We start from the raw sequence: 18,163 nt of genomic DNA, 5'->3' as shown, positions 1-18,163 counted from the left end.
TCACCAGAGAAATACAAATCTATAAACTATAACGACTTAATATACTGCACACCCAGAAGGCCAGCTAGAATTTAAAAGGTACAACAAAACAACAGTGTTGGTGAGAATGTGGAGGAGCTGGAACCCTCCTACACTGCTGATGGGAATATCAATAATGCAAGTATTCTGGGAAAGTGTGCCCGCTGAATGATTAAACGCAGAGCGGCCACGTGACCCAGCAACGCCACGCCTTGGTAATACACCCAGGAGAAATGCATACCTGTGTCTGCACAAAAGCTTGTATACAAAATCTTACAGCAGGATTATGCTTAACACCCAAAAGATGAAACAACCCAAACGCCCATCAAACCAATGAACATATACCATGGAAGGATTATCTGGCCTTTCAAAACAATGCTATTCTCATACTTCTGCAACGTGGATGAACCTTGAAAACAATATGGCAAGAGGAAGAATCCAGACACAAAAGACCACCCCACTGTGTGATTTCATTTATATGAAATGCCCAGAATAGGCATGTCCACAGGGACAGGAAGTAGATTAGTGGTTTCCAGGGCTGGGGAGGGGCAGAACAGCAAGTGGCTGCCTAATGGATGGGGGTTTCTTAAGGGGTGATGAAAATGTGCTGGAAATCCACAGTGGTGATGGCCGCACAGCTTTGTAAATATACAGAATTTTAAAGTGCTGAATAGTATACTTTAAAACGGTGAATTGTACAGTATGGGGAATCTCAGTAAAAAAAGAAGTTATGTGCACTTAATGTGTGAGTCACCCATAGCAAAATACTGCACACACATCCTCTGGCCACATTCAGTGGGACACTGCCATGGCGGTAAAATACCACACCTCTAGGTTGATGTCATCCCGCGCCCAGTCCCTCTGGTTTCCCCTGGACCTTCACATCATAAACAGGAACAAACAGCAAACCTGGCTCATTAAGGAACCCCACAGGGCCCTGCTTTAGTGCTAAGGGGAAACTCTGGGATTCCCAAGAGCAGAGACAATGGAGGAAATTAGTAATCCTCTCATTATGTGTCTTTGGGCTATTTTATTTGATGTGTAAATGTGAATGAGTTTTTGTAATTAACAAAAATAAGTTTTAAAAAGCTATTTAAAACTACGGTAATTAAAGCATTGTCATATTGGTATAGAAATAATCAGAATTCAATGGAATAGAATTACAGACTCACACAGAAGTATAAATGGGATTATAGCATATCAAAAAAATGGCATTTAAAATAGTAGCTGGGGGTAGGGCAGGGAAAGATAATTTGGGGAAAAAATAAAAATTGATCCAAACTGGATTTGGTGGTGCACACTGTAATTCCAGAACTCTGGAAAATCAAGGCAAGAGGATCTTAAATTTGAGCCCAAACTGAGCAATTCAGTGACTTAGTGAAAGCTGTCTCAAAATAAAAACAATAACAACAATAAGTAAATCAATAAATAAATGGTTAGGTGTATAGTGCAGAGGAAAGGGCTTGGGTTCAATCCCCAGTATGACAGAGAACAAGAGCAAGAGTGAGAGGAAGGAATCAACCCATATTTTATTTATAGAGATGAAGATAAGTAAATTATTTAAATATAAAAAGATATAGTTATAAAAGGGCTAAAAGAAAACTAACAAAAAGATTTTTTAAATTGGGTATTGAATTTACCTCAGGCGTAGGAGTTGTAAGGAAAAGATTAATACAATTATCTACACAAAAATGTGAAATATCTGTTGGGAGTAGGAAAGGGGAAAGGCTGAGTGACAGACTCTACAGTTAAGGAGAAGTTCTGTGTGCTACTGCATAGGAACATGACTACAGGTAATAGCAGTGTACATTTCAAAGAGCTACAAGAAAAGATTTTGAAAGTTTTTGCCATAAAGCAACAATAAATGCTTGAGGAGACAGATATATTTAACTGTCATATAATGAATACATGTATTGAAACATTATATGGTTCTCCCTTAATATGTACTGTTTATGTACTAGGTAACAATAATTTTAAAAAGAAAAAGAAAAATTGATAAGCAATATAATCGTATTTGTAATTCATATGAAAGCAACTAATGTCCCTAATATGCAACAGAATACAGACAAAGAAAAAGACTAATTATCCACTTGAACAGTAGCAAAGTACACGAACATACAGTTTACAGATTGATAACACTGATGACAATGATGACAACAATTTTTGAACATTTACAAAGTGCCAAGTATTGTTATGTATTCATACAGTCAATCCCCAGAAAGGCCCAAGAGGTGGGCCATATCACTGACTGTATTTTACATCCACATTTCCCTGTCTCCATTCACAGTACCCTTCTCCCACTTAACCACGCAACAAAAAGGGCACAACTGTTACCCAGCTTGTTTTAGTGCCTTGTCCTGGGATGTTAAAATCTCTGGGTGCTAAGAAGAGGAACAGCTTGGGACACGGCCCTCTTCTCTCACGGCAAGACAGTTTGCCAAGAAGTCTTTAAGAAAGCTGTTCCTGAACCGCATACCTCCCTCCCTCTCTCTCTGACCTTCCCTCCTTCCCTTCCATCATCAGAATTGGTAAATCAAGCACCAAAATATTTACTTTTATAAATCTGTTTCCCTGCAGCTTCACAAATGCTGGGGTTTATTAGACTTTAAATCATTACCAATCTGAGGGGCAAAAAGATGAGATTTCATTGTTGATTCAAAGTTCATTTCTCCGTTAGCGAGGCTGACCATGTTTCTTACCTACTGATGAGGCAGGAAGAGTCTAGAACACGGGTTCTTAAACAGTTTTTCTCAAGTACTTCCTCTAAAGAAAGTATTTCTTCCCTCCTTTCCCTTCTTTGTTTCTATGTTACAAAGCCATATTAAGGCAGACTTTTTGACAAGGTAAATGTGGTTTAGACAAAGAATTAAGAAATTCAGCATTTTTCCATAAATCCAACAAGATAAATCTACAGATCCAAAGAATTAATGAAAATCTTTATACTTAATAGCAATAAGTTTAAAACATATGTAAGATAATAGTCTAGAAATAATGTATTTTGCAACTATTTAAACACGAAGAAATGTCAACTTCAGATGAACAAGATACACAATTGCCCAAAAAATTTTTAGGCAAAGAAAGTCATCAAGATGGAAGCTGAGGGGGTCCAGGGATTGAGCTCAGTGGTTTTTCCACCTGTCTTGCAAGCTCAAGGACCTGAGTTTGATTGCTGGTACCAGAAGAAGGAAAAAAAAAAAAAAAAAAAAAAAAAAAAAAAGAAGAAAGCTGTGGCTATGATCCACACGTCCACCGTGAGACAGCAAAAGGAAAATGACAAGCTAAAAAGAAGGAGCAGACCACAGGCACATCAAGAATTTGAGGACAAGTTCACAGCTGACAGCCAAGTTAAAAAACTAAAGGTTTAGCTGGGCATGGTGACGCATGTCTGAAATCCCAGCATTTCGGAGGCTGAGGCAGGAGGATCACTGTGAGTTCGAGACCAGCCTGGGCTACATAGTTAGTTCCAGGTCAGTCTCAACTACATAGTGAGACCCTGTCTCAAAAAAACCAAAAAAAAAAAAAAAAAAAAACTAGAGGTTTAAAATCCCTTACCCATCCTCTGTCTTGAGGAGCTAACTGGCAGCACTTATTCTTAGAGCTATTCCTCATCTCGATGACAAGAGTTCAGGCTGCAACATTTTACCCTGAGGCTACTGGAGATCCCAGGCTATTTTTACCTCTGTCCTGGTGGGTGCCGAAGGCTAGAAGGGCTTAAGAAATGTGTCTTCAGATAATGCACATGCAGCTCTCTGTCTGCCTGCTAACAGTCGTTTAATGCTTATTGTTCTTCTGTGGAGATGTGCACATATCCAATCAAGTCGAAGAGAAAAATGTCTTTATCTTTAACAATAACAAAAACCGAAGAACCTTTTTATGTATAAGAAAATGTTCACTCAGCCAGGCGTGGTGGCGCACGCTATAACCCCAGACCTTGGGAGGCTGAGGCAGGAAATCACCTCGAGTTGAAGGACACCTGAGCTACTCAGTGAGTTCAAAGCCAGCCTGAAGCCTGAACTACATAGTTATCCAGAGAGAGAGAAAGAGAGAGAGAGAAAGAAAGAGAGAGAGATCATTCCAAGCTACAGGATGTTCATGCAAAGCCACTACAGAATCTACACTTGTAAACAGAAGTTAGGTTATTTGGTCAAATTAAAGCCTAATAAAAAGAAAAGAGACTTTGAACAACTTAGAAAATAACATTTTTCATTGTCAAAGATGTTTAAGTTGTTAGAATCCTTTTCTTACCTGTAAGGTTGCACTTTAACCCCATGATCTTGAAATTCCAGGGCTTTCTTAACAACCACTTCATTTTCTTCTGGATAAACTGAGCATGTGCAGTAAACAACTGCTTGCACTTTGGTAACTATAATTAAGGAAGATGGAATCAATGTAATGGCCCCATTAGCAAGCCACGGCACATCTACTATATTTCCAGACATGTATTTGCTATGAATACCACCAGGCTTTGTTTATTTGTTTGGTTTTTTGAGACTGGATCTTGCTATGTAATTCAGGCTGGCCTTGAACTCACTATGTAGCCCAAGCCGGCCTCGAACTCATGGCAATCTTCCTGCCTCCACCTCCTGAGTTCTGGAGTTTCTTAAAGGTATGTGCCACCATGCTGCGTTACCAGGTTGTGATGGGGTGATTTCCACTATGGCTCTCCTTTAAAGCATAAACTGTATTAATGATGTAGTCTGTAGCCAATAATTAAAGCAAATCTAACCAGACTGTACAAGACTGAAAATTCAACCTATGGGACCAACTGGATACAAACACAAAGAAACACTGGAGGCTGCTGTGAGCTTGATGCTTTCAGCCATTCCTCTGTACTTCATCATCCAATTGGTGTAAGGACTCCATTGAATGCTGTGTGAACCTTGGAAAATGAGTCCCAAATCCTTTGTCTGTAAAATGAGGTCCCACCACCTGCAACTCACATATTTGCTCATTGTTACTGGGCCCCTGCCACATGCCAGGCGCTGTCACAGAATGTGGGACACATGGGTGAACAACAGAGAAAAATCCCCGTCACGTGGAGCTCACTGGCTAGCACAGCACAAAGAGCAAAACAGAAACACACAGAGGTAGGTGATGACGTGTCTTGGGGGATGCAAAGGAAACGAGGACAGGGTGAGGGGAGATGAAGTCAGAAAAGGGGACGTGAGTCCCTGAAGGTACCAGGACTTGGGGCCACAGAATGAATGGCTGTGGCTTTTCCTTTACTTTTTACTCAAGGTGGGAAACCAGATGCTGTGCTGAGAATGGACAGTAGGGGGCGGTGTGAAAACGGACAGACAAATTAGGAGGCTGCTGAAGTGATCTGGGCTGAGGTAACGGTGTGGACAGGGCAGACAGTGGAGGTGGCTGAGACTGAATGTAGAACTCACTTCATCTGCTCAGAGCTGGTTGGGGGTGTGGAAGAGGAGTCATGGACAATGCTACCGTTTTTTGCTTGAACAAAGAGAAGGTGATATTGGCATTAACTAAAATAGAAGTGCTGCAGGAAGAACAGCTGTTTCTTGGGTGGAAGATCAGGATTTCCATTTTGGACCTGTGAGCCTTGCTAGTCACTAATGGAAGATGTCAGGAGGGTGGCTGGAGCTACAGGCCTAGAGTTTGCACAGAAAATATAAACTTGGGAGTCACATGGAAGTGTTTAAAACCATACACTGGATGAGATCACTAAGGGAATGTAGTACAGACAGAAGAAAAGATGCAAGGCTTGAGCTGTGGCACACTCCAACGAGACACAGGGGCCGAGAGCAGGAAGACACAGCGACCCGGGAATGGGAAAGGCAGAGATGTGGTTTGTCTGGAGATGGAGGAGGGTGAGAAGGAAGGGAGAGGGTGTGGTCGTCACGGTGCAGCAAGGTCTGCCAGTTGATTTGACAGCATGGGGTCACTGAGGATCTTCAAGAGACCAGCTCAGCTTACTGGAAGGAATGAAAATATGCCGGTAACAGGTTTTAAAAAAAAAAAAAAACGGCGGAAAGATTTAGAAAAACACTTCTTAGGGAAAAGGCAAGTTATATAGAGAGAAGAGAACATTTAAAGAGAAATCAAAATTGTACTATATATATTTAAAAAGTACCAATAAACTCAATTAAAAAAACAGAGAAGTTAAAATAGAGGAGATTGTTCTTGGTGAGGGGCTATGAATTCTGGAGCACACGGGCAGGAAGAGGAGGAGACAGGGGCTCTGAAGAGAGCCACAGGGACCTGAGTGCAGGAGATGACTGACTCAGGGGCCTTTCACAGGATAAAGGATCTAAAGAGAAGTGTGTCCAGTGATTTTAGAGAGCAGGGACTCTACTCTCTAGAGTAGCTGTGAGGTTTAGGGGGTAAAGGAATTAGAGAAGCCTAGGCCCTCTTGTTGCTGTGGTCAAAGAAGACAAGAGAAGCTCAGAGAGATGATTTCATAAGGATTAAATAAAATAATACACAAATACTGTAAATAGCAAGGTGCCCAACTAATAAGTGATCAATGTTCAAATATTTTAAAAATTATTTTCACAATAAGAGGACTGAGCATAATTATCTCTGAAATGGTTAATTTCAAATGGAACTTTCATTCATTTCTTTTTTGTTGTTTTTGTACCAGGGGTCAAACTCAGGACCTTGCAATTGCAAGGCAGGCAGTGGCATGCCTGAGCTAAATCCCCAGCCCATTTTCAGTTATTTCTGTCAAAATTTGGAGACAAACTCCTAATTACTCACTTTACCTAACATGGTTTTGTTTTACACTACATCTTCCAGTAAACTATCATAATCTCAAGGGCTGCCAAATATATTTATTGGCATCATGAAAGAGCTCACATCAAAAAAAAAAAAAGAGAGAGAGAGCTTACATCATTAAATCCTTTTGCTTTTCATAACTCTCTCTGAATACTTTTTTTTTGGTACCAGGGATTGAACTCGGGATCTTCTGCTTGCGATGCAGGTAGAGGAACTGCTGAGCTAAATCCCCGGCCCTCTGAAGGCTTTTTTAAGCTTTAAATATTCAATTAAAATTTAATAAATATGCATTAGTAAAAAATGTTATTTAAGTTAAATATTCCATGGCTCTTCTTATATGAGAAAGCCACAGTATAAATAATTAAGCAAAATAAAAGATAGATGATAGGAAACAGGAAGGTAGACCTTTTGCAGATGGGAAGAGGATCTAGGGGAAGAGAGGTAAATGAGAAGAAGTAAAAAGGAGTAAAATGGGATCTGCATATATACCAACTCCCCAGGATGAATGTATTCACTGTGTTTTGCAAACATGTACTAATAAAATGTATGTTCCAAGTTCCTGATCTCCCAGCCAATTTATTTCAATAGCTCATATCCAATACTATTACACTCAAATATCTACCAAAAGGGCAGACTTCCTCTGTGCTATTGTGCCATATTCCTACCTCGTGTCTGTCTTTATGTACTGAATCATCTATGACTCATCTTGGAGCCTTCATCAGGATTGTATTCATGTTCATCAGCCTATGCCCAGCTTAAGATCCAACCCAGAGTACCCACTTGATAAATATACTCAGAACTAATGGAAGGTGAATAATTCTTCGGAGATGTCTAGATTTCTATGTCCACCAGCAGAAATGCAGTGGTACTCAAGAGCTGAATGGTACTTAAATTTAAATGGAGTGGGGCCAGGGACTTAGCTCAGGCAGGCGCAAAGTCCCAAGTTCAATCCCGGGTACCAAAAAAAAAATAAAAATCTAAATGGAGTGACTGAAGCAGTGATGTAAGTCACCCTTAAAGAGCCTCGTTATTCAGACTTCAGGTCGAGAGAGCAAGCTTCGTCTGTAATGAAAACTTTCTGTTCTCAATTCAGCTCTATGAGAGGTGAGAGCTAGATTAAAACTTTTACTGTGGGGGCCAGGAACTCAGCTCGGTGGTTCCACTGCCTGCCTTTGCAAGAGCAAGGTCCTGAGTTCAATCCCCGGTACCAAAAAACAAAACAAAAACAAAACTTGGACTGCATTAGAGCTCTTACGAGTAGGCAAAATGACAACAGAAAAATGAGATCAAGTAAGATGTCTACGGCAGAAACAGGAAGGTGGAAATGTACAATTATAGATGTGCATAACTATTTCACCTCAACATTAAGATAATTAAACTATGCTAGCAAACCTATGTTGTTGTTTTTTTTTTAACCTATGTTTAAAACAATAACCCATACAGTTTAAAAGACTTAGATTAGGGACTGGGGATTTAGCTCAGTGGTGCTGCCACCTGCCACACAAGTGCTAGGTCCTGAGTTCGATTCCCTGTACCAAAAAAAAAAAAAAAAAACTCAGATTACATTGATAAAGATAAACATTTTGTGATGTGAAGGTACTGAAACAATGTTCTGGAAAATTTGATTATGGTTCCCACTTCACTGCTTTAATATAATAAAATATTCATGTTTCTAAGATTCACACTGTATTTTAACAAGATTCTCAACATTACAAATGAGAAACTTACATTTCATTGCATGTGTTAGCTGTTCATATTGCTGTTGAGCAAGAACCCGAAGTTTATCTTCTGATGTCCCTCCTTGGGACAGATCTTTAAGTAAATCTGTATCTACATTTTAAAAAGTAAACAAACACTTTTAAATATATTCTTGTGAGGTACTTTTTACTATTATCACATTATTTTTCAATTATTTTGCCTACTAATGAAAATTTTCACAGAAAATATCTATCAAAACTAAATAGATACTATTAAAAAGTCAACTTAAAATTATAATTAGTGCAGTACTGTTTTTCAAAAAGAGCATAGAAAATATTTAATAGTATTTTCCTTCAAGTCTCTACGAAACAGTCATCCAAGTAGCCATGTCAGTCATTTAGGCATGGAAGAAAGAATGAAATCAACCTGGAGATGAATACAGAAAAGAGAGAATATTCATTTTCAAAAAACTGATGGGCTCCACTCAATTAATTTTAATAATTCAGAAATTAAAGCCGGGCATGGTGGTGCACACCTGTAATCCCAGCACTTGGGAGGCAGAGGCAGGAGGGTTGCTGTGAGTTCGAGACCAGCCTGGGCTACATAGTGAGTTCCAGTTCATTCTGAACTACATAGCGAGACCCTGTCTCAAAAAAAATAAATAAATAAATTAATTAAAACAGGTACCTTCATATTCATTTAAAATAAACTCTACTGGATTACTAACACCCACTCCTGAACACCGAGGAAGCAGCAAGATCACTTTAACTTTCTGTAACCTGTGGTCCTTTGATTCAATGTTAACAAATGTTTCACGAAGTATTTCAATATCTAGGAGGAAAAAAAAACAAAACTTAGTTAAAATATTAATTTAAAATCTGAATTTATCTATGTATTATTCATTTTAAAATCCTCAATCCACGAAAACGCATTGTAATATAGTTAGAAAAGAGGACTATTCTCTAATAACATCCCAAAGTCAATGCAGGAATTTTCTCAATAAAGTGCCTTCTCCACCTGAGAGGAAGACTCTGAAATTGAAAATTAAAGTTTTTATCTTGAATTTCAGATTCAAGTTAAAGGAGTAGGAGACAGTGTGGAAAATGGGCTTTGGAAGCAGAAAGACTCAAGTTTGACTCCCAGCTTCACCATCTGTGACCTGTGTGCCCTAAGCTCTGTAAGCCTCATGTCCTTATGCATAAAATGGGATGACTTCCTTATATAATTGTGGTCAACACTGAGACAAAGTAGTGTGGTATTTCATATCCAGCAAAGGCTCTCCCATTTTTATCCCTTTATATTCTAACATTCCCAGAACAATAAATGGGTATGGAGAACATTTAAAAAGCAGTCTAAGGCGCCAAACCTGTACAGACTGGTGAACGTCAGTAGTCACCCCACTAAGAACCATGTGGTTCTGTTTCAGAGTGTCTGCCTCCCTTCCCTCAGGTTACAACCATCTGGGCCCCTACCTTAAGGCCAACCCTCTGAGGGTATGGCAGGGTTACCAAGGAAACATGCTCCGGGTGACACTGCCAGGACGCTACACAGCCCCCAGGGATAAAGGAGCCTCTCCAGAACTCTCTAATGGCAGAGGCGAACACTGCTGAGCCAGCTGGGCACAGGGAAGTGGAAAATGCAGGGTGGTGCCCAAGCATCACAAAGGCAACAAAAAGTGGCAACTGGCCCAGTTTCTGAGCCCACTTTTTCTTGATTCCTCCTCCTTAGTGGATTCTCCTTATTCAATCTCCCACCCTCTTTGTAATGGTATGTCCAGGTGTCAGTCATTGGATTTCTTTCCAAGAGTCATGACATTAAATGGTATCGACATGATGACAAGTCCAGATTTATGTGTACACCCAGATGCCTGACAGACACTGCCACCTAGTGGCCGGCATCTCACATCCATCCTGTCCACAACCTAACTCCTCCTATAGCGCCTTCCCATCTCAGGAAAGGGCAGCCTCACCTTTCCAGCTGAACAAGTAACAGCCTTCACTGATCCCAACCCTTGTGTCTGCCCACAGCCCATGTTTAATCTAATAAACACACGGTCCAGACAGACGCAGTCTGCCCTTTCTCACAACCCCCACACCCCACCTGGCGGAAGTCAGTGTCACACCTGACCTGCATGCAGTCGCCCGTGCAAACCCGCGGACTAACCAAATGCTCAAACATTCATCACTCCTCTGCTAGAAGTCCCGTGATGCAGCCCCATCTCATCCAACATCCGAGCCCTTCCTCTGGCACAGAATGCCCCATTTTTGTACCAACACATTCTGTGAACTCCTCACACCTCTCACTCACTCTGCCCCAACCACCCTTCCTCTGACTGTTCTTGGAACTTGCTAGCATCTACAACCTCAGGACTTGGCTATTACTACTCTGAACACGCTCCACGTGTGTTACTCCACGCGGACTCACGCAAGTCTTCGCTCAATTCTCCAACACCCCTTTATCAGAAAGGCCTCTCCTAAAAACAAAAAAAACAAACCTCTCCCGATCACCGCTGCAATAAATGAGCAACCTCTTCACAGCACTATCCCTGTAACCTACTATTTTCTTCACAGTGTATATTTTTCTGCCTCTCCTATGCTATAAACTTCAGAAGAGCAGAGATTTTACTTCACTGCTGTACCCCTAGAGCATACAAAAAAACTCTGGTATATATTTGTTGAATGAATAAGTCATTAAAATTTCTTAGTGAGTCATTCCTTTTATTAATAGTGTGCCTTTCCATCTAACTCTCTGTCTTATAATCTACAATATTATGTTTGTAGGATTTATTCATGTTGTCAGGTGTGGAATTGTTCCATTTGTATAGAATTCTATGGCATAGATATTTGGGTTATTTTTACTTTGAGGCTATCACAAATAATGTTCTATAGTTTGGGTATGGTTCATCCCCCAGGGATTTGTGTGTTAGAAGCTTGTCCCCAGTGTAGCAATAGTAAATTCCCAGGGATTTGGCTCAGTGGTTCCATTACCTGCCTTGCCAGCACAAGGGCCTGAGTTTGATCCCCGGCCCTCTTCATGAGTTTCTTAAATTGCTCCAAAAAAGCCTTTATAATATTCAGAGTTCACAGTATTAATCCTGAGTATAAACTCAGCTCGCACAATTCTAACAAGGTCAAAAAATACAATCAACAGCACCTTGAGAATGGGTCTTGATTGGTGAGCTTTTTTCACACAAGAACTGGGCGATTTCCATGGAGAACTCTGAATCTTGATCTCAAGATCATAACTATATACCTCAGTTTCATCACTTGTGATGAGGTTTCTTTAAAAGCTGGAATCTGAAGCGGTCCACTCACACAACTCCAATGAAATTGATAAAACCTGTTGCTTTTCTTCAACAGTCAAAACATGTGAACAAATTCTGCACTCATTCACCTCAAGTACAAATCTGCTATTCACATGCTTTGAATGGAACCGTGGTTGAAACGTGTCATACATACACTGTTACTAAAGTTCCACACAATGCTTTGTTGTATTCGAGATCCCTGCCTTTCTGTGGGATGGCACTTAGCAGCAGTATTCACCATATTTACACTTGTTTAGAGGGAGGAAAAGCTGGGTGATAATGCAGGTATATATTCAACTTGAGTGAACAAAACTGCTTTTCCAAACTGGCTGGACAAATGTAATTGCTGCCCACAGTGTCTGACCCCTCCAGATGCTCTACCACTCTTTTAAATTTTAATCACACCATGGGTATGGAGTAGCAAGTTGTTGTCATTTTAACTGCACTTCCCTGGTTACTAATGGGATTTGATATTTTTATACAAGTTATCTTGTTTGGCATTTGGATATCTTTGTGAAACACCTGTTCATGTCTCTTGCATATTTTTGAAGTATTTTTTTTATTGTTAATTTGTAAGATTTCTTTATACGCTGTCGATAAAAGCTCTTCATCAATTTGTGTACATCGCTATGGTTTTTCTTTGCGCTCTTTTAATGCCTGGTTTGGCTTTAAAAATTTTTCTAGGGCCGGGGATTTAGCTCAGTAGTTCCGCCGCCTGCCTCGCAAACAACAAGGACCTGAATTTGATCCCCGGTACCAAAAAAAAAAAAAAAAAAAAAAAAAAAAAAAAAAAAAAAAAAAAAGAAAAAAAAAAAAAAAAAAAAAAAAAAAAAAGAAAAAAGAAAAAAAGAAGAAATAAAAATTTTTCTATAGACCAATTTATCAACCATTTATTTTATAGTTAGGACTTTATGTGTACTGTTTAAGAACTCTTAACCTACCTCCAGGTCATGACCCATTTCTCTGTAATACATTCTGAAAGATTTTAGATTAGTGCTTTGTTATGAAATGTCAATTTCATTTTTTTCCAGCACAATTTACCAAAAAACTCATCTCCTCCTCAATACTCTACAGTATCACTTTAGTCATAAATGAAACAACTCTATACATCTGGGTCTTTTCTGGACTCGGATCTGTTCCTGTGATCTATTTTTACCCACGTTCACGCTGTCTTAAATATTTTGGCATTTTAGATTTTATCAAAACTTCCAGTGAGAGCTGAGTGTGGTGGTTCACACCTGTAATCTCAGCACGGAAGATGATTGCCATAAGTTCAAGACCAACCTGGGCTACACAGTGAGTTCAAAGCCAGCCTGCTGAACTACACAGTGAGACCGTCTTGCCAAAAAACCACTACCTTTCAGTGAAGTAAGTCTTCCAACTTTGTTCTTCATTTGGAGTATTTTCAGAGAGTAGGCTTGGCCCTCGGTATTACCATAAAAAAATGATTTCCACACACAAAAAACAAAACCTAGAATTTTTATTGGGATTGAATTGGACCTCTATAGAATATACTGGACAAAAATCCCATTTTTATGACAGACTGCCTTTCAATTCATGACTGTGCTCTATCCCTCCACCTACTCAGATTGTCTTCCTCTCAATAACATTCTATGGTTTGATAAGGAAGTCTCACACTCTTTTGATAGAAGCACTGCTAAATATTTCATGTTTTTGGAATACTATTTTAAAAGGTATGTTTTTAAAACTTCATTTTCAAGCTTGTGTTGGTATACAGAAAAAAACTTACTTTTGTATCTAGTAACCTTGCAAAAATCATGTTGATTCTAGTTGTATATTATTTTGGATTTTCCATATACATAATCAGGTTATCTATATAGACAGTTTTGTTTCTCCCTTTTTTGCCTTACTTATGATCTCCAGTAAATGTTGATTGTAAGCAGTGATGATAAGAATGCTTAATTCCTCATATCAGAAAGAAAGCTTCTGAACATTTCATCAAATGTGTTTGCTACAGATAGGTCATGAACAAGTATTAAACTTTATCAAATTCCTTTACTGCACTTATTGAGATGATCAATAATTTTTCTATTGATGTGAGTGGTGATTGTACAAATTCATTTTAAATAGTTAACCAACTTTGCATTCCTAGAATAAACTCAGCTTCTTTATAATATACTGTCTAACATATTGCTAAATTATTTACTAATGTTTTTACTTACATAGGTATTTACATTTTATTGATTTTTTAATAACTGTGATCATGTATGATATATGCCCAAACTAATTTTTTCTTTTTTGTTTTCTGTTTTTTAAGACAGGATCTCACTATATAGTTCAAGCTGGCCTTGAACTCATTGCCCAGGTTGGCCTCAAATTTGTGGCAATCTTCCTGACTCAACCTCCCAAGTGCTGGGATTATAAGCATGGGCCACCACACCTGCCCATTTTGTGTTTATGTATTTATTAGAAGGCTTCATTCGGCAACACTTTCCAGTTCATTTTGTAAATGATATCAAAATCTGAAAAGAACATTACACAGGCAAAAAATTTGAGCAGGAGTGGTGGCACATGCCTATAATACCAGCACTTGGGAGGCTGGGGCGGCAGGATTGCTGACAGACTAGGGCCTGCCTGGGCTACATAGTGAGTTCAAAGCCAGTCTGAGCTACATAGTGAGACCCTGTCTCAAACAAAACAAAACAAACAACCACACACAGAATGTACTTTATGTCATGTCTAATTTCTTTAAATAATGTTTTGCAGTTTTCAATATACTCTTGCAGTTCTTTCATTAAATTTATTCCTAAAATTTTATTCTTTCTGATATTACAATTTTTTAACTTTTATTTTCATTCATTGCTAATGTATAAAAATATAAAACATCTTTATATATTCATTTTGTATCCGGCAACCTTATTATACTACTTTGTTGTTTCTCATACTTTTTACAGGTATTCCTTAATATTTTCTATATAAGAGAGCATTTATTTATTCTAAAGAGTTTTGTTTTATATATTTTAAGACTGGGTTGTTACATACATACACCTTTAGTACTGTTACATACCCCAATGAACAAACCTTTCATAATTATAAACGTCTTCATATCTAAGATTTTTTTTTTTTGGTACCAGAGATTGAACTCGGGGTCCTTGTACTTGTGAGGCAGGCAGTGGAACCACTGAGCTAAATCCCAGGCCAATATATCTAAGATTTTTTACAAACACTGCAGATTAAACCTTGTGCATGCTAGGCATATGTTCTGCTACTGAGCTACACCCATACTCTAGGAATATTTCTTGACTTGAATGTGTTTGTAGCCCTCTTTATCAGTATATGCATTACATAAATTTGTGTGTCCTTTTAAAGTGTTGATAAGTTTAAGGGGAATCTCTTATAAACAGTGTACAATTGATCTTTTAAAATAGAATATTGACTTTCTTTTTCTCTATTTCAAGTATTCAATCCATATATTTTAATATATTTAAAAGTAATATATACTTTATAATGTGTCTATAAATATTTTAATGTGTTACATATAAACTTAAATATAGTTCCTTTGGTTTAATATCTCATCCTGTTTGTTATTTGTTTTGCCTTTTTCTTTTCTTTATCTTCTTCTTTCTTTCTTTTTTCTTTTTTTCTTTTTTTTTTTTTTTGAGACAGGGTCTCACTATGTTGTTGAGACTGACCTGGAACTCACTATGTAGCTCAGGCTGGCCTTGAACTAACAGCGATCCTCCTGCCTCAGCTTCCCGAGTGCTGGGATTACAGGAGTGTGCCACCACGTCTGGCTTTTTTATCTTCTTTTTGATTGGTATTCCAATTTCATTCATTCCTCTCTAATCTATTAATGATACATTCTTCTTTTACTTGTTTACTGGTTATCCTAAAAATTTTGACACACACCACTAACTTAGTATCACTTACTATTTTGATCTATTCCTAGAAAAGCAAGGACCAAAGAACACAGCAATTCCTTTGCATTTTCTCTAAAATTCTGTGCCACTATTATATTTTAATTACCCATAACATACACACTTCTAATCCCACAGACAGTAGTATGTAAGCCCATAAGACACACCATAGTCATTTAGATTTACCTATGTACTTAGCAACCCCAACTTTCAACATAATACTCCTACCCAAACAGTGTGTTTCCTTTATATCTTCATTTCATTTTATTTCAAAGTTTATTTTTACTGGACATAAAAAGGCTATCCTGGAAGTTTCTTTCAGCACTATGAAGATACAGTTAAACAGCCTTCTAGCGTCAATCATTTCTGTTAGAGTTTATTGCCATTTAATTGAAGGTAGGATGTATTTTTCTCCCTGGCTGTTTACCATTATTCTTTGGTTTTCAGCAATTATGCTACCATATGCCTAGGATATTACCTTTCTCTATTGAGAATACAAAATATACAAGGAGCAGCTTATAAGTAACAGAAATTTGCTTCTCACAAGTCTGGAGGCTGTGAAAACTAAGATCGAGGTAGTAGGAATTCAGGGTCTGAGGGCCCACTTTCTCATAACTAGCCCCTTCTTCCTGTGTCCTCACATGGTGGACTGGAGCCACTTAACTGGGTCTCTCTCATGAGAGCACTAATCTCATTCACAAGGGCTCTGACCTTATCACCAAATCACCTCCTAAAATCCCAATGCTGATACAATCATCTTGGGGGTTAAACGTCTAACATATGAATATGGGGATCAAACTTTCACACCATAGTATGTTTCCCACGCATTTATTCTTACTTGAGTTCTCAAGTCTTCTTCAACCGTGGCTTAGAGTCTTTTATCTACGTTGGAAAATTCTCAGCCTGAAATTCAAATACCATTCCCTTTCAATTCCCTAAGAAACTCTTTCCTCTCTTCTTGAGACCAGTCATAACATACGAGATCACTGAATCACCTCAGTCTCGAGTTCATCTTGTGACCTCTTTCAAGGTATTCATTCTTTTGTCTTCCTATATTTTAGTCTGGATATTTTCTTCTGCTTATTAGTCTAATCGTTTCTTTTAGCTTTGTTAATTTACTGTTAAATCCATCCATTTGTTTCTTTTCTCTTTTTGTTTGATGCTGGTGATTAAACCTGTGTCCTTATATATCCTCACTTTACTACTAAGCTATACCTCAGTCCTACTTACTTTTTAATTTCACATATTGTATTTTTCAGTTCTAGAATTTTCTTTTAGCTCTTTTTTATTATAGTTTCCAGTTCTGTACTGAAATGGAAAGTGTGGCATTTAGCACATTAGTTATAGTTATTTTAAAGTCCATATCAGATATGTCCAGTATCTGGATTCTCTGTGGGTCTGATTCTACTTAGCGTCTTTTGCTTTTAGAGAGAATTAACTTTTGCTTCTTGCAGACAAAAAGTAGGCCTAGGAAGACAGGACACTAGCAGTCCCAGGTCATCTCAATCTAATTAGGAGTAAGATGACTACAATTTGGGTTCCAGTTTCTTGGAGGACTGAGTTTACTTCTACACTTCAAGCAAAATCTTGAGTATTTATCGGGCTACTTCTTCTGGTCAATCCCTGAATTCAACTTTTTGTCTCCTTGGCCCTAGGACTCTCAAAAGTTTTGCTTAATCTTTGGGTCCTACTGAGTTTGTAACTAAAATGTGGTCTTTAGGTTGCAGGATCCAGTGCATATTCATTTTTAAAAACAAGACGCCTAAAATATTTGGTTTCTAGTCCTGGATATTATCTTTGTTAATTAACTACTATGTGAATGTATTCTTATTTATTCAGTGAAGATACTCATCTACTTCAACCAGATGTTTGAGCCTCAAATTATGTTACATCTAAAGACGATTCGAAAGTACCATCTACTAATTAACCTACAGCTGTTAAACCAACATTAAATAAGAACAGCCTGATATAATACAGTGAGAATTTTAAGAATATAGCATAGAGATTTTACATCTCCAAAATATTATAAATTCAAACTTTTAAAAAATTAATCTTAAGTCCTGAAGAATAATAATCACCAAATATTTACTTATACATACTTTTACATCCCATTTTTGTGAAAAGGTTCTTCAAGTCAGGATTCTTGGCTTGTGACTGTACTCCACATACAAATATTTTTGAGGTATTATTTCTTGTTAAGACGGACATATGGGCAACTGTGTACCATGAACCTGTATTGACTATTAAGATATCATCGTCCATATTTAATAACGCCTTTACAGAATGGACAGCAAGACTTCGAGATTTGTCCTACAATAAAACAGTATGATTAGAATTTCAAAGGGTCTGACTAGAAACATAAATTGATGTCTTTTTGCTTTAGATAAAAGAAAGTACTTGGTATGGATCTTGAAGAGATATTTAACCCATTTTAGTTTAAAACATATCAATATATGTCTAAATAAAAGTTAACAAAGAAACTGCTAAATATATTTATAACAAACTCTTTGTTCAGCATAAATCAATA

At 38.0% G+C, this 18,163-nt stretch overlaps 1 protein-coding gene across 2 annotated transcripts in view; it reads right to left on the bottom strand.

Moving 5' to 3' along the window:
* The window catches only part of Nsun7 (NOP2/Sun RNA methyltransferase family member 7), a 41,257-nt gene that overhangs the window by 6,720 nt on the left and 16,374 nt on the right, over positions 1–18,163 (bottom strand). For both annotated transcript variants that reach the window (XM_010625137.2, XM_010625138.3), the window contains 4 exons: positions 17,736–17,946; positions 9,142–9,285; positions 8,485–8,586; positions 4,264–4,381 (listed from right to left, as the gene is read on the bottom strand). In XM_010625137.2, coding sequence (XP_010623439.1) covers positions 4,264–4,381; positions 8,485–8,586; positions 9,142–9,285; positions 17,736–17,946 — 575 coding nt within the window. The remainder of the gene's footprint in view (positions 1–4,263; positions 4,382–8,484; positions 8,587–9,141; positions 9,286–17,735; positions 17,947–18,163) is intronic.

The sequence above is a fragment of the Fukomys damarensis genome, unplaced genomic scaffold, assembly GCF_012274545.1.
Source record: "Fukomys damarensis isolate Sample0158 unplaced genomic scaffold, DMR_v1.0_HiC HiC_scaffold_35, whole genome shotgun sequence".
Classification (NCBI taxonomy): domain Eukaryota; kingdom Metazoa; phylum Chordata; class Mammalia; order Rodentia; family Bathyergidae; genus Fukomys; species Fukomys damarensis.
This window is presented reverse-complemented; position numbering and strand designations above follow the sequence as displayed.